General features: G+C 37.2%; 1 protein-coding gene across 3 annotated transcripts in view; it reads right to left on the reverse strand.

Annotated features, from left to right (window-relative positions):
- Positions 1–27,358, reverse strand: part of LOC149785999 (EF-hand calcium-binding domain-containing protein 6-like) — a 172,160-nt gene that overhangs the window by 48,937 nt on the left and 95,865 nt on the right. For all 3 annotated transcript variants that reach the window (XM_089976282.1, XM_089976281.1, XM_089976280.1), the window contains 3 exons: positions 23,110–23,364; positions 19,573–19,808; positions 18,946–19,042 (listed from right to left, as the gene is read on the reverse strand). In XM_089976282.1, the coding sequence (XP_089832408.1) occupies positions 18,946–19,042; positions 19,573–19,808; positions 23,110–23,364 (588 nt within the window). The remainder of the gene's footprint in view (positions 1–18,945; positions 19,043–19,572; positions 19,809–23,109; positions 23,365–27,358) is intronic.

The following is a 27,358-nucleotide window of genomic DNA, read 5'->3' on the forward strand; positions in this document are numbered from 1 at the left end:
GTATAATACTATTATGAAAACACATGGTTTATGTGATGTCTTTGTATAATACTATTATAAAGACACATGGTTTATGTGATGTCTTTGTATAATACTATTATGAAAACACATGGTTTATGAAAACACATGGTTTATGTGATGTCTATGTATAATACTATTATGAAAACACATGGTTTATGTGATGTCTATGTATAATACTATTATAAAGACACATGGTTTATGTGATGTCTTTGTATAATACTATTATAAAGACACATAGTTTATGTGATGTCTATGTATAATACTATTATGAAAACACATGGTTTATGTGATGTCTTTGTATAATACTATTATGAAAACACATGGTTTATGTGATGTCTATGTATAATACTATTATGAAAACACATGGTTTATGTGATGTCTATGTATAATACTATTATAAAGACACATGGTTTATGCAATGTCTATGTATAATACTATTATAAAGACACATGGTTTATGCGATGTCTATGTATAATACTATTATAAAGACACATGGTTTATGTGATGTCTTTGTATAATACTATTATAAAGACACATGGTTTATGTGATGTCTTTGTATAATACTATTATGAAAACACATGGTTTATGTGATGTCTTTGTATAATACTATTATGAAAACACATGGTTTATGTGATGTCTATGTATAATACTATTATGAAAACACATGGTTTATGTGATGTCTTTGTATAATACTATTATGAAAACACATGGTCTATGTGATGTCTATGTATAATACTATTATGAAAACACATGGTTTATGTGATGTCTATGTATAATACTATTATAAAGACACATGGTTTATGTGCTGTCTATGTATAATACTATTATGAAAACACATGGTTTATGTGATGTCTATGTATAATACTATTATGAAAACACATGGTTTATGTGATGTCTATGTATAATACTATGATAAACACACATGGTTTATGTGATGTCTATGTATAATACTATTATGAAAACACATGGTTTATGTGATGTCTATGTATAATACTATTATGAAAACACATGGTTTATGTGATGTCTTTGTATAATACTATTATGAAAACACATGGTCTATGTGATGTCTTTGTATTATACTATTATAAAGACACATGGTTTATGTTGTTATTGTTGTTATAGGGTTTAACGCCATTTTTCAGCACAAGATAGGCTATACATGGCGGCCAGTATTAATGGTGGAGGAAGAACCCGGGAAAACCCCGGAAAGAACCACCGACCCACGAGAAGCTACTGGCAAGCTTTCTCACATATCCACATTGGCCGAGCCCGAGACTCGAACCTACGCAGACAGAGGTGAGATGGTAGTGATCTGTGACGGAGAGCACTTTAGACCACTCGGCCACTCGGGGCCCCCACATGGTTTATGTGATGTCTTTGTATAATACTATTATAAAGACACATGGTTTATGTGATGTCTATGTATAATACTGTTATGAAAACACATGGTTTATGTGATGTCTTTGTATAATACTATTATAAAGACACATGGTTTATGTGATGTCTTTGTATAATACTATTATAAAGACACATGGTTTATGTGATGTCTTTGTATAATACTATTATGAAAACACATGGTTTATGTGATGTCTATGTATAATACTGTTATGAAAACACATGGTTTATGTGATGTCTTTGTATAATACTATTATAAAGACACATGGTTTATGTGATGTCTTTGTATAATACTATTATGAAAACACATGGTTTATGTGATGTCTTTGTATAATACTATTATGAAAACACATGGTTTATGTGATGTCTATGTATAATACTATTATAAAGACACATGGTTTATGTGATGTCTTTGTATAATACTATTATGAAAACACATGGTTTAAGTGATGTCTTTGTATAATACTATTATGAAAACACATGGATTAAGTGATGTCTTTGTATAATACTATTATGAAAACACATGGTTTATGTGATGTCTATGTATAATACTATGATAAAGACACATGGTTTATGTGATGTCTATGTATAATACTATGATAAAGACACATGGTTTATGTGATGTCTTTGTATAATACTATTATGAAAACACATGGTTTATGTGATGTCTGTATAATACTATTATGAAAACACATGGTTTATGTGATGTCTATGTATAACTATTATAAAGACACATGGTTTATGTGATGTCTTTGTATAATACTATTATGAAAACACATGGTTTATGTGATGTCTATGTATAATACTATTATGAAAACATATGGTTCATGTGATGTCTATGTATAATACTATTATAAAGACACATGGTTTATGTGATGTCTGTGTATAATACTATTATGAAAACACATGGTTTATGTGATGTCTGTGTATAATACTATTATGAAAACACATGGTTTATGTGATGTCTATGTATAATACTATTATCAAGACACATGGTTTATGTGATGTCTATGTATAATACTATTATAAAGACACATGGTTTATGTGATGTCTGTGTATAATACTATTATGAAAACACATGGTTTATGTGATGTCTGTATATAATACTATTATGAAAACACATGGTTTATGTGATGTCTATGTATAATACTATTATAAAGACACATGGTTTATGTGATGTCTATGTATAATACTATTATAAAAACACATGGATTATGTGATGTCTTTGTATAATACTACATGTATTATGAAAACACATGGTTTATGTGATGTCTATGTATAATACTATTATAAAGACACATGGTTTATGTGATGTCTATGTATAATACTATTATAAAGACACATGGTTTATGTGATGTCTATGTATAATACTATGATAAAGACACATGGTTTATGTGATGTCTATGTATAATACTATTATAAAGACACATGGTTTATGTGATGTCTTTGTATAATACTATTACGAAAACACATGGTTTAAGTGATGTCTTTGTATAATACTATTATGAAAACACATGGTTTATGTGATGTCTATGTATAATACTATGATAAAGACACATGGTTTATGTGATGTCTTTGTATAATACTATTATGAAAACACATGGTTTAAGTGATGTCTTTGTATAATACTATTATGAAAACACATGGTTTATGTGATGTCTATGTATAACTATTATAAAGACACATGGTTTATGTGATGTCTTTGTATAATACTATTATGAAAACACATGGATTAAGTGATGTCTTTGTATAATACTATTATAAAAACACATGGTTTATGTGCTGTCTATGTATAATACTATGATAAACACACATGGTTTATGTGATGTCTATGTATAATACTATGATAAAGACACATGGTTTATGTGATGTCTTTGTATAATACTATTATGAAAACACATGGTTTATGTGATGTCTATGTATAACTATTATAAAGACACATGGTTTATGTGATGTCTTTGTATAATACTATTATGAAAACACATGGTTTATGTGATGTCTATGTATAATACTATTATGAAAACATATGGTTTATGTGCTGTCTATGTATAATACTATTATAAAGACACATGGTTTATGTGATGTCTGTGTATAATACTATTATGAAAACACATGGTTTATGTGATGTCTGTGTATAATACTATTATGAAAACACATGGTTTATGTGATGTCTAAGTATAATACTATTATCAAGACACATGGTTTATGAGCAGCAGGGGGGGCGAATCGGACATTTTGTCCAATCGTCATTTGGCTTAATTAATACTTTCTGCACTCAGCGGATCCGGTGTCGTCAGCGCCTGGTAAAAAAAAAACGACGTCGTCGTCGAGGGGATCGTCCGGACGTCATTTGGTTTAATTAATACCTTCTGCGCGCCGATCCCCAGCGTCGTCAGCGTCCGGTAAGCACATCGACGACCGCGTTGATGTCATCGCCCCCCCTGCTGCTATGATCTTACAAACAGAGTGATCACTAACTCCTCCTCTTGCAGATCAATTAGGTTATTTGACTGATCGGTAATTTTAAAATTAATTCTCGTTAAAAACCGATCATGGCATCGCATATAGACCGGATTAATCGGACTCTCAACGATTAAAAATCCCGGAGGGGCTGTTGGTGAAAACGAATAAAGGATATATCCCTGTTGAGCCTGATTTGATTGCTTGGTATCTACCTGGTAACTTCCTTCGATAGCATCACACACTAGATTAATCGCTATCACCGATGCAATATTTACGTTGTATGGAGCAATATGCCTACCACCATCTCCGTTATCGTGTCTGAGGATAGTTGATGGGGGGGTGTCCGCGGGTGGATTCTTAGGCCATCCTAGTATGGTTCTTATTGAACTGTTATAAATATCAACCATATACCCCGGTGTGCTTATTTCAATCGTCGATGATAACGTCGGTTCATGAACCGTAATAGCGATTTTTGATTCCTTTCCTGTGATCGATTTTATTCTGCGTTGAAATTCTTTATTGATTTGCTCTATTTGGTATGACCCAGTTGGTATTGTAACCTCCTCCCAGTCTGGGGTCCCATCGGGTTTATTTTTCCGTGCAAAAACCAGCGAGTTATTAGGTTGTTGTCCGTTAAATGCGTCCGCTCGAATATTAGGCCAACTGTGATATACTCGCAATTTTGCCAGCGCTATTTCCTTCACTGGAACCGGCGACGGGAAGTTCACACTGAATTCGGGTTTCGTTGATGTTATTGATATCATATTTGTTTGTACCGGAGTGGTGTTCTCCGCGATCCGCTGAAGTAATTGAAACCCTTCGGGGTTCAGCGACATTATTATTATTCGTTGTCTTTAGTGTCTAATTTCAGCAACCAGGTGGTTCCCGGCTTCCAGTTAAAAATCCTCGATTTTTGACATCGCGGAGCTATATAACTGGACCATCGCGGAGAATTCAACATCGGATACGAACAAATTATCAATCGATAATGAGATCAACCCGGATAATTTCGAGTACGCGTCGGATACTATTTGATGTTTTACTGTATACTCGTTGAGTTTTTTCTGAAAACACGATGATATCTTTTTAGTGATTGCGTTGGCGACTCCAGCAATTGTTGTCATCGCGGAGATAGCGATTGGAACAGCGATCGGGGCTATCGTGGTTACCGTGGATAAAATAACACCGGTGCCAGCTACTATACCCGACACCGAGTACACGACCGCGTCGATGGCGGTTATTTTACGACGGTATTTTTTTATTTTTGCACGGTATTGTTCGGAAAGCGTTTTTAAGTTCGCGGAGAATTCTTTTGCGGTATCGAATCGATATTGATGTGACGTCGGTGATACCTCTGATTCAATTACCTTGGTGGTCATTTTTATTTTAAAAGAGCTAGTGTTTTTAATTACTTAGATCCACTACAAATTCCGCATACCATGTGATGTTTGCCCTAAATAGACTGCTATCAACGGCTTTAATTATAAACCGTTCGATTGTATCCTTGTCGATGATTGTTGATATTGTATTGTTAAACCCGGATGAACTCGGCGATGATATACTGAACTGCATCGCCGAAATCAATGTCAATCGATAAATACCCTTAACAATTGCGGTGACATCTATTGCATTACGCGTAGGAGTCCAATCGAATGATCCGTATTGAACCGTGTATACGCCACTGCCGATGATCCCATGATGTGTTTTCATTTTTTCGAGTTGCTCTGTCATTCTAGGTAGTCTGTCCTTAATCGCTTCAACATCAGTTTTGATTGTTTTTATTTCCCCTCCATACGCGTCTACATTTTTTTTGTTCGCTTCAATATTAGTTTCGAGTTGCTCTGTTATTCTCGGTAGTCCGTCTTTAATCGCTTCAACATCAGTTTTGATTATTTCTATTCTCCGCAAATTCGCGTCTATATTATTCTTGTTCGTTGCAACATTAGTTTTGATTGTTTCTATTTCCCGTGTATTCTCGGTCATACTTTTTTTGTTCGCTGCAACATCAAGTTTGATTGTTCCTATTTCATATGTATGCACGTCTATACCTTTTTTGTTCGCTGCAACATCAGTTTTGATTAATCCTATTCCCCGCCAATACGTGTCTACATTTTTTTTGTTCGCTTCAATATCGGTTTTGATTGTTCCTATTTCCTGTGTATGCGCGTCCACACCCTTTTTGTTCGCTTCAACATCAGTTTTGATTGTTCCTATTTCCTGTGTATGCGCGTCTACACTCTTTTTGTTCGCTTCAATATCAGTTTTGATTATTCCTATTTCTTGTGTATGCGTGTCCATATTATTTATGATCGTTGTAACATCAGTTTTGATTGTTTCTATTTTCCGTCCATGCGAGTCTACATTATTTATGATCGTTGCAACATTAGCGCCAATTATTTCTATTTCCCGTTCATGCGCGTCTACACTCCCTTTGTTCGTTGCAACATCAGTTTTGAGCGTTACTATTTCCTGTCCATACGCAGTGATATCATTTATAGTTGTTGTAATCTCATCCAGCTTGGTATTTTTTTTACCAAAGAATTTATCAAAGTTGTCATCGATCCTGTTAACATTTTTCCGTAACGAGATAAATTGGCCCGACAGCGTTGTAAACTCCGAAATAGTAGTTTTTATCCCCGCAAGATTCGGTTCGGTTACCGTCGGGGTCCCGAAAAAACTAGCGGTAGTGAGTTGTATATCGGTGATAGATTTTTTCACCTCGGTGGCAGATTTTTTCACCTGCGCGTCAAGTTCGGTCACCGATCTATCCAACCTTATAAAACCGTCTTTGACTAATGTTACCGCCGATATATGTTCACCCGGTTTGAGTCGTCCGTCGCCGGTATACAGCGCGATAGTGCCCTCGGCGGCGTCACGCTGTCGTGTTAAAACGTCATTCAGCGACACATTACCGGATTTCAATTTGCCCTGGCGGTCTTGAAATACAACTATTTCGCCTGGGTCAACACTGGTTAAATTCAACGTATCAGCGATTTCATCCTCGATTAGTTTTTTTATGTCATCGGTGGCGAGCGTTTCCGTGGATTCTTTCAGCGCCGAAACCGGTCGCCCCCAAATATCAATCATCGTTATTGTAAAAAAAAACGGTGTTTCTAATTAACCCGCCGGGCCTCTACGACCCCACTAGTGTATTCGTTTACAACCATATGAGGTGGTTTTCGCGATGATGAAATCGCCGCAAGTACGTTCAATACCTCACGGCCACATATCGGTGGGTCACTTAACTGCTGTGTTGGCAGCGTGGAATAAAAAACCGGGGCTGAACACGCCCGGACATACCGCATGAACTCTTTCGGCGGGGCTAACCCGTATGAATCAAAATAGACGATTGCACGCGGATCAATCGCGTATGCAACCCAATGAGTTCCCGCTCCGGAGGACCCATCGAGGTTAATTATGCCGGTTTCAATATTCCTTGGGGCCGCCGGTAATTGATCCCTCATAAAAACACCTCTGAAGTTTTTTATCGCTAACGCGTTTGCGGCGTCTATTAAATCAAAATTAGACATGGGAGTCATAGACTCAGGAGTCATAGACTCAGGAGTCATTGACTCCCGAGTTAATAAACGGTTCCCGGTAGTCTTAGACCCTTTCCCGAGTACCATGAATACGGGGTTCCCGGTAGTCTTAGACCCTTTCCGGCCACGGGTCGTTTTTTTTTATAGCCTTTCCCGGTTGCCTTCTTCAATGCCATCCCCGCCGCGGTACCAACGGCCCCTAACGCAGCCGCCTTAGCCACTGCTGGGGCCGCCGCGGCAATCAATGCCGGAATCGCGGCTAACAACGGAAATATCCCACCGGTCTTTTCCATGTCTTTGATCGCTGCGGCCGAGAAATCTATTTGAACACCCTTTTTATTCTTCATCGCATTATTGAAATGTTTTATTTGACGCGCCGTCAACGATATCTTATGATTACCACCCGCCATCTGCGACGGCTTCAGCGTTATTGTGGTTCCGCATTGTTTAGCCGACTTTGATCGTAATTTCTTGACTTGACCATCAGTCAACTCTACACTGACGACACTATACGACATTTATTGTAAACGCGTTTGTGCTTTCAATTACATGTTTTCCACTGGTGCATCAATGATTCTCATTCGTCCACCAACACCTTCTAGCAGCATTGATTTATCGCTGAGAATGACAGCAACCGCTCTATATTCGGCAATACCACCAGGACGTTGCACACGAGCTCGGAAGTGTATATCAACGACGGATTGTCTCGTTAAATCGAGATGTTCCAACGAAAAATAATAAATCGGATACAAGTTTTTAAAATCAAGTTGTGATATTTGCAAACCAGTGTCGACGTTTTGATCACGACCCATATATGACAGCAATCGATGATACACACGTGCGATATGGTTGTCACCGTAATTGAGTTGTATATCCTCGGATGGTTCCTGCTGTCCGTTTATTCTCAACGAGACCTCATTGACACCGATTTGATCAAATATCATATGGCTGCGTTCTTGGGAGCCTAATCGCGCCTTATTCTGTAGCGCTACAAATATATGACGCGGGGCTGAAACACCCTGTTTGGATGCCAGGTGCCATGTAAATATACCATCCATATTATCCTCTTTAGCATCAGTGGTTACTGTGAGCCAACTCAACAGTGATTTACCACCTGTCTCCATGAATGAGAGTAATCGCTGTTCTGCGGTGATTGATGGGGTCATTACTGGCATCCACAATACTATATTCTTTATATTGACCTTACCGTCGGCAACACCAGCATCATGCCAGATTGCATCATTATCATTGCCCTTTCGCACGAGTACTACTGTATGCTTAGCCCCATAGATGACTTTTCTGACGTTTCTGCAGAATCCGAATATATGATGCAGTGGAATCGCGCATGAAAACTGTCGGCGTTGTCCTTGCAACATCCCTACTCGTGTTGCAAACCCTAGATTGTAATTAGTAATAACATTTATGACATCGAAGCTCCCAGCTGGTCTTACATACCCGGCCGGTGCTGGATCAACCGCGGTGGCATGTGTTGCCTTTACCCTAGAAAACTGATTGTGTTCAGCGTTATCGGTAGTATCCTTCGCAAACATCATAGACGGACCAGCCGACCTTGTATAATCATCTGAGTATCTCGCTAGCCCGATTATCGTCGTTGCAACATCAACATCGCGTTCTATTGATTCAATTTCTCGCCCGTCAATGAGATATTTTGCGCTCTCAAATAACGCCATTACGCCGTTGTTGACAAAACCAACTCGGATAGCCGGGTTGTTGTCGTATGGTGCATTATCGGCAGCATTTGTCACGAGTTCCCCCTCAATTTCGATAAACGCTTCACATGGCAGAAAGTATCTACTGGTATCTTGGACTTGAAGTTCAATTCGCGATCGTAGATTCGGTTGCGTTGCATAATAAGAATAATATTGATAATCACGGACGGAATCATCCCTGCGCACTGGGGCATCCATATCAAACGCGGGATCAGCGGTTCGCGCAAACATTTCTATTATTTATCATGTTGATATTTTCAATTGCGATTTTTTCGTCGTAGACCACTTCCCGCTATCGCGTTCATGAGCGCGTTAGTGGATGACTCAGCCGCCAACGACTCTAGTTTTTCTTCCACGGCTTTATTTATTACTTTACTGACATTTGCAGGCATCACTGTCGTTGATGGCATTACCGGTGGTTTCTGTTTTTTTCTTGAAAATCTCTTGGATTTCACCAACGACATTAGTTTGTCTCGTGCGGCAGAAAACGCCCTTCCGGCAACATCTCCAATGGCACTAATACCCTTATCACGAATAACATCAATAGCCTTCATTCCTAATTGTTTGGCTAACGGCGCTACTTTTGGAGCCATTCTTGTAAATAACCCCGCAATGGTGCTACCGAGACCATCTCCATAGTACGCGCGGTAAACAGGCAATCGCGAGTTTACCACGTAGACGAGTACTGGTTTATCATGGTTGTAGTGTATGATCATCCTTATTAAAAACACCAGTTTTCCAATTAATCATCCACGAGTTCGTCTATGAGCGTTCGATATGCATTAATGTCCATAATACCGCCTGCAAATAAACGCTTGCAAATATCAGCGGCCTCATTGATTATTTCCGTAGAGTTATTTCCGGCTCGTTTTCCTCCAATTAATACCTCTAGCCGTGATATATCACTGAGAACACTACCAGGACAGGTAACACTAGCGTTTTCAACTAGACCACTACCACTTGGATACCCCTCTCCGCTTGTTTTTTTAGAACCAGCTTTTTTTTGACGTTTTTCTCGGACTTCTTCTTTTTGCTGTTGTAGTATATCATAATCATCAATTCCTTTTTTAAATTCTTTATATCTCAATTCTTTTGTATCCAAGCGATCAATCTCTTTATTCGTTTTATACAACCAATTAACCCAGTCATCTCGTTTTATATTACTGTTTTTATACTCGTCTTTTAAAAAGTCTTTTCTTGAATGATAGCTTTGAGCGGCAAAATTACCAAAAACCCTATAATCGTCGGATTTCAGTAATTGAGGTCGTTTTATTTGTGCTATAGCCTCTTCAGTGAGTTTATCTATAAAGGGGACTCCTTTTTGAGTGGAAATTTTTTGAAGTTCACCAACATCACCCTGTTCAGAATCATCAATATCAGCTAATCGTTCATACTCTCGTTGGGTTTTTATATCACTGGAAAGTTGTTTTATCCGTTGCTGTGTTTGTTCTGTCTCTGCTGCTATCTTTTCAAGTACAGGAAGAAGAGGCGCCTCTTTCCGTTCGCCCTCCTTAGGAATATCCCCGTATATTGCTCGTTCTGTAACATCCTTAGTCGCTTTAGTTACCGGGGCAAAGAGTTGTTCGCTTCCAACAGTAAAATCGGTTTGCATTTGTTGTCGCGTTTGAAGTTTCTCTCTCACTCTGTCTCGTAACGGTATGAACTTTTTAAGCGCTGCTAGCCGCTCTCTGGCTAGCCGAGTAGTAAGTGATTCACCTACCATTATTGTAAATTGATCCGCAATTTTCTAATTTTCCGCCGAGTGTACCATCGGGGGCTCCACGGAGTTTTCGTCTATAATCCTTCTAATGTTTTTGATCTTACTAGAAATCTCCCGGCGTCGTTCATAAACACGTCCGAGTTTTTTTCGTATTGTTTCAACGGCAGTAAATAGTCCAATGAATGCATTTGCGTCATTGTGGTACAGGTTCTCATTAATCGTATGTTGTAATCGTTTTATAAAAAAATACTCGCGGGCCAGGGTAAAACGCCCCCGTTTCGACTGTTCGTTAATAATCTCATAATCGGATAATATTTTTTCACTGTCGAGACCATCAGATAATTCAATTCCTTGATTTTTTAATTTTGAAATCTCAGTTAATATATTATTGATGTCTTCGATATTCATTATTCTTATAAAACATCTTGTTTTTAAATAAAAAAAAATGAAAACCCGTGTATCAATTCCGAAGGTGTTTAATAATTCGTTAGACGTGACCTCGTCAGCGCCATAGGCGCCGGTGACTTCGTCACGGTGACCTTGTCACTCGCTGATTTCTGTTATATATGAAAATCGAATTCTGTGACTCGTCTTTTTTGAGATCGCTGAATTCTGTATTCCTTCTGCAACAAATCGTATTGAGGCGATATAAATGTCAAAATATTTTCCTGCCTCATTCATCGACTGAAATATTTTTTCCTCGTGAGTTGTTGTATCAAATGACTTTACGGGTTTTGCTTTCTTTGAAAACTTACCAGTTTGACCTTTTTTGGTATTCTGACTTTGCGAGATAGCTTGCAAGTTTATAAGAGAATTATCAGTCTTATTATTATTAATATGATCAATCACAAGCCCATTTTCGATTAATCCGTTGAATGCTTCAAATACAATCCTGTGAACATAATAGTTTTTTCCTCCTGCAGTAAATTGCAAGTATCCCTGATTATTTACGGTACCAATCGGCTTCTTCAGTCTACGATTTCTAACAACGCCGTTGCGGGATGCCTCGTAATTAACGAGCACAGGATGCGGCTGAAATTCTTGGTCCATTTGTATAATAATACTACTTGTCTAATTTATTATTTGGTTTAATTATGAATCTTTCAACGTAGTCTTGGGGGGTTTTGATGACGAAGTCAGCGGTGGGGTCAATGACGGCGTTTTTTATTCGTTTGTCATAATAGCGTTTTAGTTCCCTGTATCGCTTTCCGCCACAATTGATACACAACTGCGATTTTCCTCTTACACCGACGTGGCAAACCAAGCACGGGAGGGGGCCAAGAGAACCATTACGAACGCTTTGTAAATGGTACCCGCAGAATTCACCTCTACATGATTTATTACACGGGGTTGTCGACCCAATCATCAACCATTTGCAGTGATTCATTATACTATATTCTTTCATTTAAATACTTGTTTTAATTATATGGATGAGTTCGAGAGATTAGCAGCAATTAAACCCTGGAAAAATATTAAGTTCAATCTCGATAGAGTCCTCAAGGACACATCAAAAGCGTTAATAAACGATAAAACCCTGTTGAGTAAAATACGCGATTGTATCAATGAATTCAAGCGTGATGGTGCATCTCATAGTTGGTCAACATTTCGAATTGATGGTGTTGTTGATGCTACCATGAACGACAACCGCGCAGCAATGATAATATCACAACTTGACGGTAAAAGGTATTTCTTCAGAGTAAAATTCATTGTCCGGGTGGAATCAGGCGATTGGATCATACGTGATAAATTTGAACCAGTTCTCAGCGATAAGAAAACAGTCATTGTTAGCCGCGACTCCAAGCCGGGGCTGTTAACCGGAATTGACAGACCATACTATGAACGAGCGTATCCTGAAACAGCAGTTGTTTATGGAATATACCCGTTAAATAAGAAACCTGATATCGGAAAACTGAAACCAATGAAACAGTCAACGGGGATAAATTGTGTAGCAGAACGAGTAATAGAGCATTTTACAAATGCATGTCGAGGAAACAAATTGACTGATTTACGACGTAGCAAAATCAACCAGTGGGAACTAACCGTAAAAGAGCGTGGAGCAACCATCAGCGACATAGCGAGATTAGAAACATCGCTGAGATTTCCAATAACCGTTACAACGATAACCGGTGAAGTATTATACGAATCGAAGTATAAATCAAAGGGAGCCCCAATCAAAATTATTGATCATAACGAACACGCATGGACGCCCGCGATCACAATATTTCCACGGGATAGAACAGTAAAGTATATACCCGAAGAATTCCTGGAAGAGAACGGGTTTCTCGCGGAGAGGAAACTATTTGATGCTATTGCCTACTTGTGTAAAAACGACCCTGTATCAGTGTGGTTACTTCGCAGCGCTGAAAACGACATGGATACCTTTGATCAGTTTGTAAGACCAAACGGCGAATTATATCGTACTGAAGCGTTTCACAACAGGATGAAAAAAACCGCCATAGAATTTGAGGAGCATGATGAACAACTGCTAACAAATTGTTTTACGATTCCATCGGTTGTAGCTCATGTTGCAGCAAGGAAAAATGCGTGGAGACCAACGCGCAGGGAATTTCTACCGGATGTACAATCCAGTTGTTTGGAATACTATCACGGTGGACTATGGAACACTGAATACAACCGCGACGCTATGATCTCGGTTGATATGGTTGCCTGTTATCCAGCGAGTTTTCTCGGGTATGGATCCGCCGCTGAGTACTTTAGACGATTTGGACACCCCAGTCATGAAATGACTCGTGTTGCTATTAATGGACCACTGCCTGATTTTGATTTAACCGGATTCGCTCGCATAGTATCATTTGAATTCGCGGCAGGACTCCATCGCTGTTGCTATATTTGGATCGGTAGACACATGGCTGAAAAGAAGTGGCTGCCAATAGCGCTGCTACGGTATATGATTGATTGTAGCATGCTAGTTTCGTTGATTGTCAGTGACGCGATTATATCATACCGGGCGCAGACTGAAGTCTGGTTACCAGAACCGGAGCGTCTAGATAGCATAATTGACGAGTCCAGAAAAAACATTGATGCCGACGAGGAATATATCATCGAATGGTCCAGGAGGATATTTAACCAACGAAACCGCGAGGTAAAAGATCTCGGTAGAAGAATAATTGGTAAGTTCACACAAGGTGGAAAAAACCACGACTACAAACGATATTGCTCACGGCTGATTATAGATGACGCAGAATATGATTTCGTAATCAAGGACACAGTGGCAAAAAATAGATACGTGAACTGCAAAACAGCTTTCTTGTCCAATGGAACAAGGTTGGGTACAGTTGTTACCTACAGCGACGGAGACAGCCCGGCGTATCCACATTTGAGGGCGTCTATGCTGGGTTATGCCGCTATCAATTTATTCTCGATGATAAATAGATTTCCCGACACCGCGGTTAGAGTAGCCGTTGATTCGTTTTATATTGACGTAGCGTATAAGGGAAACGTAGCCGAGTTTACTAGTCCGGACGAGAGTTGGGGTACATGGAGAATTAAAAATGAAATACGACGCGATTATTCCCCGTCAGCAGATGTCACCGTTGAGAACAACTACTTACGCGGTGATAAATTGTCAGAATGGTCTAATGCACCATCGTGTTCTGATCCAATTTGTAGACACAAGACGGTTTATTTAAGCGGCTGTGGCGGGTCAGGAAAGACGACTCGGGCAATTGAATTATTTCAAACGCGGACAAGTATAATCGTGCTTACACCGACCCATAGACTAGCGCGAGAGATAAAACAACGAAATGTTGACGCCGTTACTTATCACAGCTTTTTTCGATACAGCGGCGGTGAGTGGACTCCTGATCGAATGGGTGAAAAATTTATTCCCGACATTATCATCTGGGATGAGATATGTACTGTTTCGTTAGATACTTTACAAATGTTTCTTGAGTGGTTGCTGCGCGCGAATACAGCGGTGGTCATGTGTGGCGACCATGGCCAACCACCACCATTTGTCGGCGGGGGTCCACATGATTGGTTAAAGGGTTTTGTGGACTATTATGAAGAAACCGATACTGATTACCGGGCACTTGATGAACAACTGCGCGAGGTTAAAAAATTAATCAGATTACAGCCGGATAGAATTCAATGTGAAATAATCCGCGAGGTGATTCCGGAAACGCCGTTGAATGAATTCTGGGAAACATGGAGACCAAACGATTTGATTGTAGCGAGTAGAAAGATAGTCAGAGACACACTTCAGCGGAAGTTGTTTATGTTGCATAAGGAAAAGTTTCCAACGCGTCCAGTGCCGTTATGTTATAGACCCGCGGACACACGGCGGCAGAACATTGAAGTTGAAATTCCAGGCCGGACAGAAAAACAAATTCTCGTGCTGAATGATATTGTGCTCGTTGATATCAGCGTCGTTGAGGACGCGCTACGTGCTGATAAATCCCCGTGGACGCTAGGATACGCAACAACAATACATTCCTCGCAGGGACTGACTATCACGGATACAATTGTTTGGATGGTTGATAATCGCATCGAATGGTCCAATCTAGTCTATCTTGCGGTGTCCCGAGTACGGAGAATGAATCAGCTTCGAAGAATTGTTGTTGACGGAGTCACCGACGAAGTCACCAACGACATCATCGATGCAAGCGTCATTGATAGAAAACTCTCGGGTTACCGCCAACAGGATAAAAAAAAACAGCGGCATTTTGATATTGATGCCGAATTAATAATCTCGCTACGACAACAACAGAATAATCACTGCGCGAGTTGCAATTGTATAATGAGTTGGCGTTATTCGGATAAAGACGCTCGCCAATTTACCGTGGATAGGATCGATAACAGTCTCGGTCATGTCAAAAACAATGTGAGGTTGACATGTCTTGAGTGTAATAGACGCAACGGCGCTAGTTAAGACCACGCGGGGGTAATTGAGTATCGTCAGGTATCACTTGTAGTTGCTCGCGTGTAAACCCCCGCTGTGGGGCAGTTGGATCCAGTCTATAGATCGGTGGTCTACCAGTTGATCGTGTTATCGTTGATATGTTATGTGTGGTAACACTCCAGATAGGATCAGTAGCTCTTTTTTTACCGCCTTCAAGCTCTCCTGGTTCATACAGATATCTAACAGTGACATCGCCGAGAATCGGCTTGGAAACGCTATCTATTTTTGATCTTCCGGGTATATACTCGTATTTAATCGCGTCGCTGGGCTTCATGTTGATTGCTCGGGTAATCTCGTTATTTAACGCTGCAATTACGCCTGGCAACCTTTTGACCCATTCACGAGATCGTTTTTCTTGGATGAATTCCTTCGCGTATTGATATTCAAATAACCGTTCAGCAACAGTCCGATTGAATCGTTCAACAATTGCCTGATCACGATGTAGCGCAGTATGACCTCGTCGTACCGCGACGCTATGATGTTTCAGCGTTGATAAAACAGCGCCGCGAAATTCACTACCAGGATCAACTTGTAATAGATTTGGCCAGCGCAGAGGACCTCTTCGATAAATTCTTTCAAACGCATCGGCTACTTCAGTTGCTGACTTTGTTTTTAACGGCTCCGCTTGTTTGTATCGACTCGCAACATCAACTACAGTTAGCGCGTATTTGTAACCGTTGTCATGCGGTAGAAATAGTATATCAGCCTGATGAACTTCATTAGGTACGCTGACATCAAAGCGCGAGAAGTTGATTTGTTTAGGCGGTGGTAGATAGATTTGCCATATAGCCTGTTTGGATAACCAATTAGCCGCAGTGGCCTTTGTTACTTTTGCAGCGCTTGCAAGCTTACCAATTGCGGCCTTCCCCTTCCAGTATCCTCTCGGAGAATAATAGATGGATTCCATATTGTTATTAATTACCAGCGCCAATCATTAATTTACCTTTCATAGCCGATTTTACCAACCATGAGGCCAATTTTTCCTTGAAGGATTTATCAGGAATAGCATTTAATGCGTGAATTAATTTTACGTCCGCGATATGATGCTGTTGCAGATCGCTACTTTTGTAAGCAACATCATGAGCATGACACGCCTTATCGATAGCGTTTATTGGATACTCACCGGGTTTGGGCTGATTTTGATCATCGAGTCTGATATCTAATCGTGTTCCGGGGCCACAGTAGCTATATCCTGGGAGGTGTTTTTCTCCTGGATACTTTGCCCACGGGGTTCCGGGGAGTTTTGATAACTTGGCTGCAATATCACCTCCTCGCTTTTTTTTAAAACATCTCCGGGTTTAATAGAAATAAATCTAAATTTCTTTGTACCGCATTGTACACACTTGCCAGTAAGCGCCGATCTGTTATTTCTTGTTGTAACGGTTGTCATATCATTTGTGCCAGTACGCACTCTACACTTTACACAATATAGATCCATAATTTATGTATAGAGACATGAATATAATTGACTTTTCAGCGACTAAAACAAGAGAACCAGTTAAGCATGTTGCAGCGTTACCAAACTCGATCCGGATGATTATCATCGGACCATCTGGATCCGGCAAGACGCAATTGTTACTCAATTTAATAATGAGATGGATGAAGTGGGATAAGTTGTATTTGGTTGCTCCTAGCGTAGATGATCAACGATGCTACGAGGTGTTGAAAGATTTCAACGAGAATGCATCAGCGATCGCTAAAAAAAATGTTATTGAGTTTATTACGGATATCAATGATGCACCGGGTATCGATGATATTGATGGCGACGTTAACAATCTAGTCGTGTACGATGATGTTATGTTAGACAATCAAAAAAACCCAGCTAGGATATTTTCCAGAGGCAGGCATAAAAACACTGACGTGATATATGTCACTCAACGATACACTCAGATTCCAAAAGTAATCAGAGATAACTGTAATATTCTTGCTGTATTCAACGGCGTTGATACACACACGCTACGAAATATTTGGCAGACATGGTGCGGCGGTGACATGGACTTTAACGTTTTTCGAAACTTTTTTAGTCATGCTCAGTCGACCCCACATGGATTTGTAACGATAAATTTACATGACCCTCGTACACGATATCGTATCGGACTTGACCAAATATTTGGTTAAATTGTAAATAGCCTCTTAGCAGCAGGGGGGGCGATGACATCGACGCGGTCGTCGCTGTGTTTACCGGACGCTGACGACGCTGGGGATCGGCGCGCAGAAGGTATTAATTAAACCAAATGACGTCCGGACAATTGTCGATTTGGCCCCTCGACGATGACAACGACGACGACGTCGTTTTTTTTTTACCAGGCGCTGACGACACCGGATCCGCTGAGTGCAGAAAGTACTAATTAAGCCAAATGACGTTTGGACAAAATGTCCGATTCGCCCCCCCTGCTGCTTTATGTGATGTCTATGTATAATACTATTATAAAGACACATGGTTTATGTGATGTCTATGTATAATACTATGATAAAGACACATGGTTTATGTGATGTCTTTGTATAATACTATTATGAAAACACATGGTTTATGTGATGTCTTTGTATAATACTATTATGAAAACACATGGTTTATGTGATGTCTATGTATAATACTATTATAAAGACACGTGGTTTATGTTATGTCTATGTATAATACTATTATAAAGACACATGGTTTATGTGATGTCTATGTATAATACTATTATGAAAACACATGGTTTATGTGATGTCTATGTATAATACTATTATAAAGGCACATGGTTTATGTGATGTCTATGTATAATACTATTATAAAGGCACATGGTTTATGTGATGCCTATGTACAATACTATTATAAAAGCACATGGTTTATGTGATGTCTATGTATAATGCTATTATGAAAACACATGGAAGGACACTTTCCCATGAATCTACTTTGTAATCAACACTAATATCTCATCCTATACTAAGCATAACCTAATAAACATGATCCCAGTGTTTAGCTGAAAATATTTGACTTTTCATGCCAACAGTGAATTGGACTTTTCCATCAAGAACAAAATATATGCTGACTTTATTGAACAGAAAAGGTAATTCTACATACAATTAAAAACCAAAGCATTTTCTTATGAAGCTAAAACAATTATTTGTATTGTAAAAACATGAAATTTGTAGTTACCACTTATAACACTTTACCTGGGCTATATCTCTGAAATTTCTATGTGCTTTTAATTTCAATAATGCTATGGCCTGCTCAGCTGACATTGTAGGTGTTGGTTGTGCCATATTGTATCTGACAAAGAATAAGGGAACAATATTAATATAAACACAACTGTATGAGGCACATAATGTTCATGACACCAAGTTAATATCACATTTACAAGTACTAAGCTCTGAACATTTTCTTCCATTATAAGCACCACAATGTTCATTATGATATACATGAGCAAAATGTTATGAAAATGACATGCTTTGTTGGTTAAAAAATAATCATGGAAAATTTTAAAAAGATCATACTTCTCTTTACTAACATTTGATTTAGTCACATGAATGTGGCATGCAACATATGATCTAGTGAGGACCTGAATCTAAATAACAATTTATGGCAATGCTTTGCTCAAATTCATATCATAGTATATACCAAATAATATGAGATATTCACCTGTGTACATATTTTAACAATATTCACTGTGTACAGATTTAAATGATATTCACTGGTGTACAGATTTTAACAATATTGACTAGTGTACAGAGCTTCACAATATTCACCAGTGTACAGATTTTAATGACATTCACCTGCGTACAGATTTTAATGATATTTACCTATGTACAGATTTTAACCATTTATGTCCCTCTGCTGTATCTCGTATTTCAAATCTCTCCAAGAACTCAGGATAGGTAATTCTAGTTTTCTTTGATATTCCATGTTTTGCACACAGTTTTTCAAATTCTTCATCTGACATAACACACATAAACGTGTCAAGTAATCGCCGGAAATTTTCCTTTCTTAATGCTCCCGTGTGATTTTCATCAAATTTGTAAAATGCTGCTCTCAAATTCTGAAATAAAAATTAGGAAAATAATGGATACATGTACATATTTGGGTTTCATGGCATGTCAGCACAATCAAGGCTGTAGGATGCTGAGTAAAAGCAAAGTTTCAAAAATCTTAAATATAAAGTAATTTAGGATGATAAACCATGCAAAATAAATGTAAACATTATGTAACACAACATAAAAATAAAAGGTAAAGAATAACAAAAATGACTAGGAAGATAATCCTTTCTAAATAAATGTAAAGATGAAGTACAAAAAGATAGAATATAAAATGTAAAAATGTTAAAATTCTGTCAAATGTACATTAATAAAAGATAAAGGTAAAAAATATAAAATCTTTCAAATATGGGGTCAAATTTTTAAAAATATAAACTGCATTAATTAAAAGACCAAGATTCAGTGATGGCACAATACCCATATTCTAACTGTGACTACTTTATACAAGTGTATGTTTCAACAAGACTGACATAATTGTGTATAAAAATCTCCAAATTCTAGTGTTATGTGATAAAATATAAAAAAAACATCAGATGATACATGAAATCAGAAATAATTGGCACTCATTAATCAATAACTAAATTTAAGTGAAACAGGTAAAGGAAAAGTAATAAAACAAAATATCAGTGTAATGGGATCCATGTCATCACCTAGCACAGCTTAATGTGATCTGTAATAATACTTAACAAATGGAATCCATGATGATTTCTGGCACATTTTAATAGGACCCATGACAACAGCACAGTTTCATGGGATCCATGACAATACCTGACACAGTTTAATAGGACCCATAATAATATCTGGTACAGTTTTATGAGATCCATGACAATATCTGACAGAGTTTCATGGATTCATGACAATGCCTGGCACAGTTTCATCAGATCCATGACAATGCTTGGAACAGTTTAATGAGATCCATGACAATACCTGGCACAGTTTCATGGGATCCATGATAATGCCTGGCCAAGTTTCATGGGATCCATGATAATGCCTGGCCAAGTTTCATGGGATCCATGACAATACCTGGCACAGTTTCATGGGATCCATGACAATACCTGGCACAGTTTAATGAGATCCATGACAATACCTGGCACAGTTTAATGAGATCCATGATAATGCCTGGCCAAGTTTCATGGGATCCATGACAATACCTGGCACAGTTTAATGAGATCCATGATAATGCCTGGCCAAGTTTCATGGGATCCATGACAATACCTGGCACAGTTTAATGAGATCCATGACAATACCTGGCACAGTTTCATGGGATCCATGACAATACCTGGCACAGTTTAATGAGATCCATGATAATGCCTGGCCAAGTTTCATGGGATCCATGACAATACCTGGCACAGTTTAATGAGATCCATGATAATGCCTGGCCAAGTTTCATGGGATCCATGACAATACCTGGCACAGTTTAATGAGATCCATGACAATACCTGGCACAGTTTCATGGGATCCATGATAATGCCTGGCCAAGTTTCATGGGATCCATGACAATACCTGGCACAGTTTAATGAGATCCATGACAATACCTGGCACAGTTAATACATGACAATTCCTGGTACATTATAATGGGACCCATGACAATATCTGACACAGTTTAATAGGAACCATGAAAATACCTGGCACAGTTTCATGGGATTTATGAAAATACCTGCCACAGTTTAATGGGATCGATTGCAATGCTTTGCAAAGTTTAATGGGATCCATGACAATACATGACATAGCATACAGAGGGGATTTAAAATTAGACACCACTGTACATGTATCATCCCCTCTAAAAATAACTTCAAATGGCAACTATAATCAGAATCATCAAATCATGCAAACCCATTTAAATAAATTGGTATGCTTATCACACCTGCTTATTACACTCATTTAAACAAATAGCATGCTTATTACACCTGATTATTACACCCATTTAAACAAATATAATGCTTATTACACCTGTTTATTACACCCAATTTAAACAAATGGCATGTTTATTATACCTGTTTATTACACCCATTTAAACAAATGGAATGTTTATTACACCTGTTTATTACACCCATTTAAACAAATGGAATGTTTATTACACCTACTAATGAAAGTTGCATTTAACTTACTTTATCCCATCTTTAAGTTTCCACATAAAATTTCATTAATTTAGGAATACGTTTGTGGTGCAGAAATATAAATAGTTTCATGTACAAAAATTATTATTCTTTTGCATAAATAAAATCCAGATGAATTTTCAATTGAACTTGATTATTAAATGTTGAAATGAAAATAAACAAATATGAACAGCATATTCTCTGCACGACACATGAATTTGTTAAATTTCAATCAGGATTCATTGTTATAATTCAAATTCATGCTTTTGTGGAATACAGTCTAACTGTCAATTTACCATTTTCTGTGAGATGCTAATTTTCATTAAGCACTGTCTCTATAAACCACTAACTTTAGGACAAAAGAAACCCAATGATCCTTCTGAAAATTAGCAGGATCTCATCCCCAATCCAGAATTTCAAAATTAAGTACTGACACAAATGTCTTTCTTGCAAAACCACAATATGTTATGCCCAAGAATGACTTCACAGTATACAGTTAGAGAATGACACTACAGACCTCTCAACCACAAAATGACAGAGTAGCTAATAATGCTTACAAAAAAGAAAGCAAATGACTTGTTAACATGGAGAACTCAAGTCTCATTACCGGTACTTACAAGAATCAGACCAAAACAAATTTAGATGCTCATCTAGCTACGTTCTGTAGGCAACAATTAACACAGGCAACACTTAACACAGGCAACAATTAACACCAGCAACAATTAACACAGGCAACAATTAACACAGGCAACACTTAACACAGGCAACGATTAACACAGGCAACAATTAACACACAAAAACTTGATCAGCTTACTTAATCTTTTCATTAATTTTTAAAATTTTGTAGACTGACAAAGCTTTAACTTTTCAGATTTTCTACCTTAGTCACCAGAGAAAATGAAATTTAATGTTGGTGACAAAAGATAAACAGTACATATGCTTTCCCTAAGGTTTTAAAACTATCAATAACAACTGAACACTACATCAATAACATACTTGTTTTTGTACCCTATTAAATGTTTTGCCAAGTCATGAACTTTAAAGATATTTAAAAGTTTTGTCACAGATTTGAATTTAAAATGTATTATAACTTAATGTTTTATTGGAATTAAGTTTTGGTCATAAAAATATTCTTTTAAAAAACATTAGGAACAGCACATAGCCCCACAACGAATAGTCTTGTGTTGCTATCATTTACTTGTGTACTTACCCCAAAATTTTCCCTCAATTTGCTTTTTAACCTGTCTTCAACCTGTTCTACAGTCATGCCATATTCATCTCCCCTGATGGGGTTCACTCGATGGTTTCCAGTTCGTTGAATTTCCTCTCCAAGACTGTAACTTTGTGATTCATCAAACGAGGCAATGAAGTCGGAATACTTCATGTAGCCATTGTGGAAATTTAACTTGGAGACCAGAATGTTAAACTGTTCATCATTCATCAACATTCCAAAGGTAACTAGGACCTGCACGACACAGAGAAGCATTCAATAAATAATAATAATAATAATAATAATAATAAAATCCTTATTTCAGATTGTAACCCAATTAGTTTACAAAACAAACCTCTCCTGGGTACTAACTTCCATGGAATACCTATTTATGATCATTCAGTCTCAATTTGGGTACTAACTTCCATGGAATACCTATTTATGATCATTCAGTCTCAATTTGGGTACTAACTTCCAGGGAATACCTATTTATGATCATTCAGTCTCAATCTGGGTACTAACTTCCAGGGAATACCTATTTATGATCATTCAGTCTCAATTTGGGTACAAACTTCCATGGAATACCTATTTATGATCATTCAGTCTCAATTTGGGTACTAACTTCCAGGGAATACCTATTTATGTTCATTCAGTCTCAATCTGGGTACTAACTTCCAGGGAATACCTATTTATGATCATTCAGTCTCAATTTGGGTACTAACTTCCATGGAATACCTATTTATGATCATTCAGTCTCAATTTGGGTACAAACTTCCATGGAATACCTATTTATGATCATTCGGTCTCAATTTGGGTACAAACTTCCATGGAATACCTATTTATGATCATTCGGTCTCAATTTGGTACTAACTTCTATAGAATATCTATTAACACAAAACTAGAAATGTCAATATATGACCTGGATGTCCCCATGAGAATAAAATCAACTGAAGAAAGCTTGGATCAAACTGCATGGTAAAGGTTTAAGTCAAACAGGGGCAATAACTCAGTAAAATATTTTCCAAAGTTTAAAGCTGAATCTGACTTAACATAAAGCTGCATAACTCCTTCAAAAGTTAGAGAGTAGTAATTAAATTTGAGGCAGCTGGACAAACATAAATTAATGAACCTCTAGAAAATATGGTAGGTGCAGTATAATAATGTTGATAATGATAGCGGCATGATCTCGACATGGGCATATGACAGTAAACAGCGAGGAAGCAGATCATGAATATCCTGGGTACAAGATTGAAACAAGAGGCCCAAGTCAGCTTAAGATCACTCAGCTGACTGACATCTACCTCAAAGTCAAGTGGAGTTAGGCAAGAAACGTGGATTATAATGATGCTTGCTGACAGTACAAGGATTATTGATTTGTGTGTCAATGTTTGATGATTTGCATGGTTTATTAAAGGAATTCATATATCAGAGCTGTCTGTCAATTTTGGTCAAATTCTGTGTACATGTTTTTGAAAAGAAATTCTTAAAAGTTTTATTTTTATCTGCAGTAGCCATTTCTATGGCATACTGGCATTAATCATACAAAACTGAAGGGTCTCTATGCCAATGTTTTATATCAAGTTTGGTCTCATTCTGTTAAATGGTTTTCCAGAAGTTATTTAAAGGATTTACTATTTTTAGTAAAATCAGCCAAATATAATAGCTGAACTGCATTATTTGTACAAATATATGAAAGGTTTTCTTGCCATTATGCATTTATCTTTTGTCAAATTCAGTTGAATTATGTTTAACGGTTTTGATAAAGGTTATCTCAATCTTTATTCTACTATTTTACCAAATGGATGTCATACTGATGACACCAGATCAACATTGTTCTGCACTTTGTCTGACTTAAATGCATGGATGCTTTCTGCCAAATTCTGTACATCAGTTTTTGAGAAGTCACTGCTAGCCATATCTGATAGCATCATTTCTAAAACATAAACCGATTCCATGCAAAAATGCTTTCTGTCATTTTTTGTCAAATTCTGAAATGTGGATTTTGAGAGAAAGTGATTGTGAAGTTTTTCTGTTTTTATTAACTGCACTATATTTAATGCCTAACACATCCAACATTTTTAAATTTCTGAAAGGCATCCATGCATGCCTGACTATGAACACTTTCTGTCCAATTTGGTTAAATTCTGTTCAGCAGTTGAAAAGTCATTATGAGGTTTTTATATTTTTTTAAAAAGTGACTATACCTGAGGGCAGACTGCATCAGTGGTACAAACTTAAAAGGCCCCCATGTCCAGATGCTTTCTTTCTCATTTGGTCAAATTCTGTTTAGTGATTTGGAAGAAATTTGTTTCAGGTTTTTCTTTTTTTCAGTGATGATGGCCCCATTTAATGAGAGATATTCATCATTTATATAAATTTGAAAGAGGTTGTATGCTTTTTGTCAAATTCTATTCACCAGTTTTAAAGTGTTGCTATTTTCAAAAATGGTGGTCACATCTGATAGCAATTTGGCATCATCTGTACAACCTAAAAAAGGTCTCCATACAAGAACCTTTCTGTCAAATTTTATGAAATTCTGTTCAGTGTTTTTAGAAGTCATTTAAGTTGGGGATTTTTTCACATTTTAGTAATGGCAACCATGTATATAGCTGCATCAGCATCATTTGTAAAAACTTGAAACATCTCTGTGCCATGATGTTCTCTGCCAAGTTTGGTTGAAATTAGTCCAAAGATTTCTTAGAAAATGCAAAATAACAATTGGCAATTGGCAATGGATAGACAACAGATGACAGATGATGTACAAGTAACAAGAGGCGATATCAGAAAGTCACTTATCTTTAGGACCACGTGAGCTGAAAATCAGACACAACTTGGAATACCAGCATTTGAAACGATGAATCAAATGTCAGTTAATTGATGTCTGAAGCCAGACAAATGTAAGAATTCTAAGTTTGAAGATGGGAACAATGTTCTAATCTTGTACATGGTTCAAGAATAATAAATGAGCTGCTAACTAATGCTATAAAACAGGTTTTTTTTAAAATAAACTTTTTTCTTTATAGTGTAAACAGCAGAAGTACACATCAGCTATATCAAGAAGCTGGTCAGATTTCATAAAGTCATTAAAAAGTAGAATGGATTACAAGACAAATTCAACTTAAACCAATTAAAAAATATTGATTATGTATGTATTAAAAATATATGATTAGTTACAAGACATCTTTAAACACATTTAAATTTCTTATTTGCAGACTTTTGTATCCAAAATTTGTGATGACGAAAACTGCAAAACTAAAACCTGTCATACAAACATTTTGAATACAACAGTCAAACTAGATGTAGTAAATTTTCATTTTTAATACAATGGTCTAACTAGATGTAGTAAATTCTCATTTTGAATATGATGGTTTAGCTAGATGTAGTAAATTTTCATTTTGAATACAATGGTCTAACTAGATGTAGTAAATTCTCATTATAAATACAATGGTCTAACTAGATGTAGTAAATTTTCATTTTGAATACAATGGTCTAACTAGATGTAGTAAATTCTCATTTTGAATATGTTGATCTAACTAGATGTAGTAAATTCTCATTTTGAATACAATGGTCTAACTAGATGTAGTAAATTTTCATTTTGAATACAATGGTCTAACTAGATGTAGTAAATTCTCATTTTGAATATGTTGGTCTAACTAGATGTAGTAAATTCTCATTATAAATACAATGGTCTAACTAGATGTAGTAAATTCTCATTTTGAATACAATGGTCTAACTAGATGTAGTAAATTCTCATTGCTGAATTCAGAGCCATTTCATCTCTGAGTTATGTAAGACTGCCAAAAGTTCAACACTGACATACATTGCTTTTGACCTTGTTACCAAAACAAAACAACTGTATTTAAATTGATCAATCATTGTATGACAATATGGGATGGAAGACAACAACATGAAACCTAGTAATATATGCTTATTTCCTTTTCAAAAATATTATTTGACAAAATTTAATCATTCCACAGCTTGGTAGCTCTACAATTCTCACAATTATTCGATACAATTCCAAATATAATTTAGCTATTGGCTATTGACTCCAAAGTACCATGTTATAATGCAATTCCAAATACAATGTAGTTAATGGCTATAGGCCCCAACTACCATGAAATAATGCAATTCCAAACATCATGTGGTTAGTTGCTATAGGTCCCAACCTCCATGTTAAATTGCAATTCCAAATATAATGTAGTTAGTGGTTTTAAACCCTAACTACCATGTCATAATGCAATTCCAAATA

This window comes from Sinohyriopsis cumingii, chromosome 12, assembly GCF_028554795.1.
Source record: "Sinohyriopsis cumingii isolate HCF-2022 chromosome 12, ASM2855479v2, whole genome shotgun sequence".
NCBI classification, from domain to species: Eukaryota; Metazoa; Mollusca; class Bivalvia; order Unionida; family Unionidae; genus Sinohyriopsis; species Sinohyriopsis cumingii.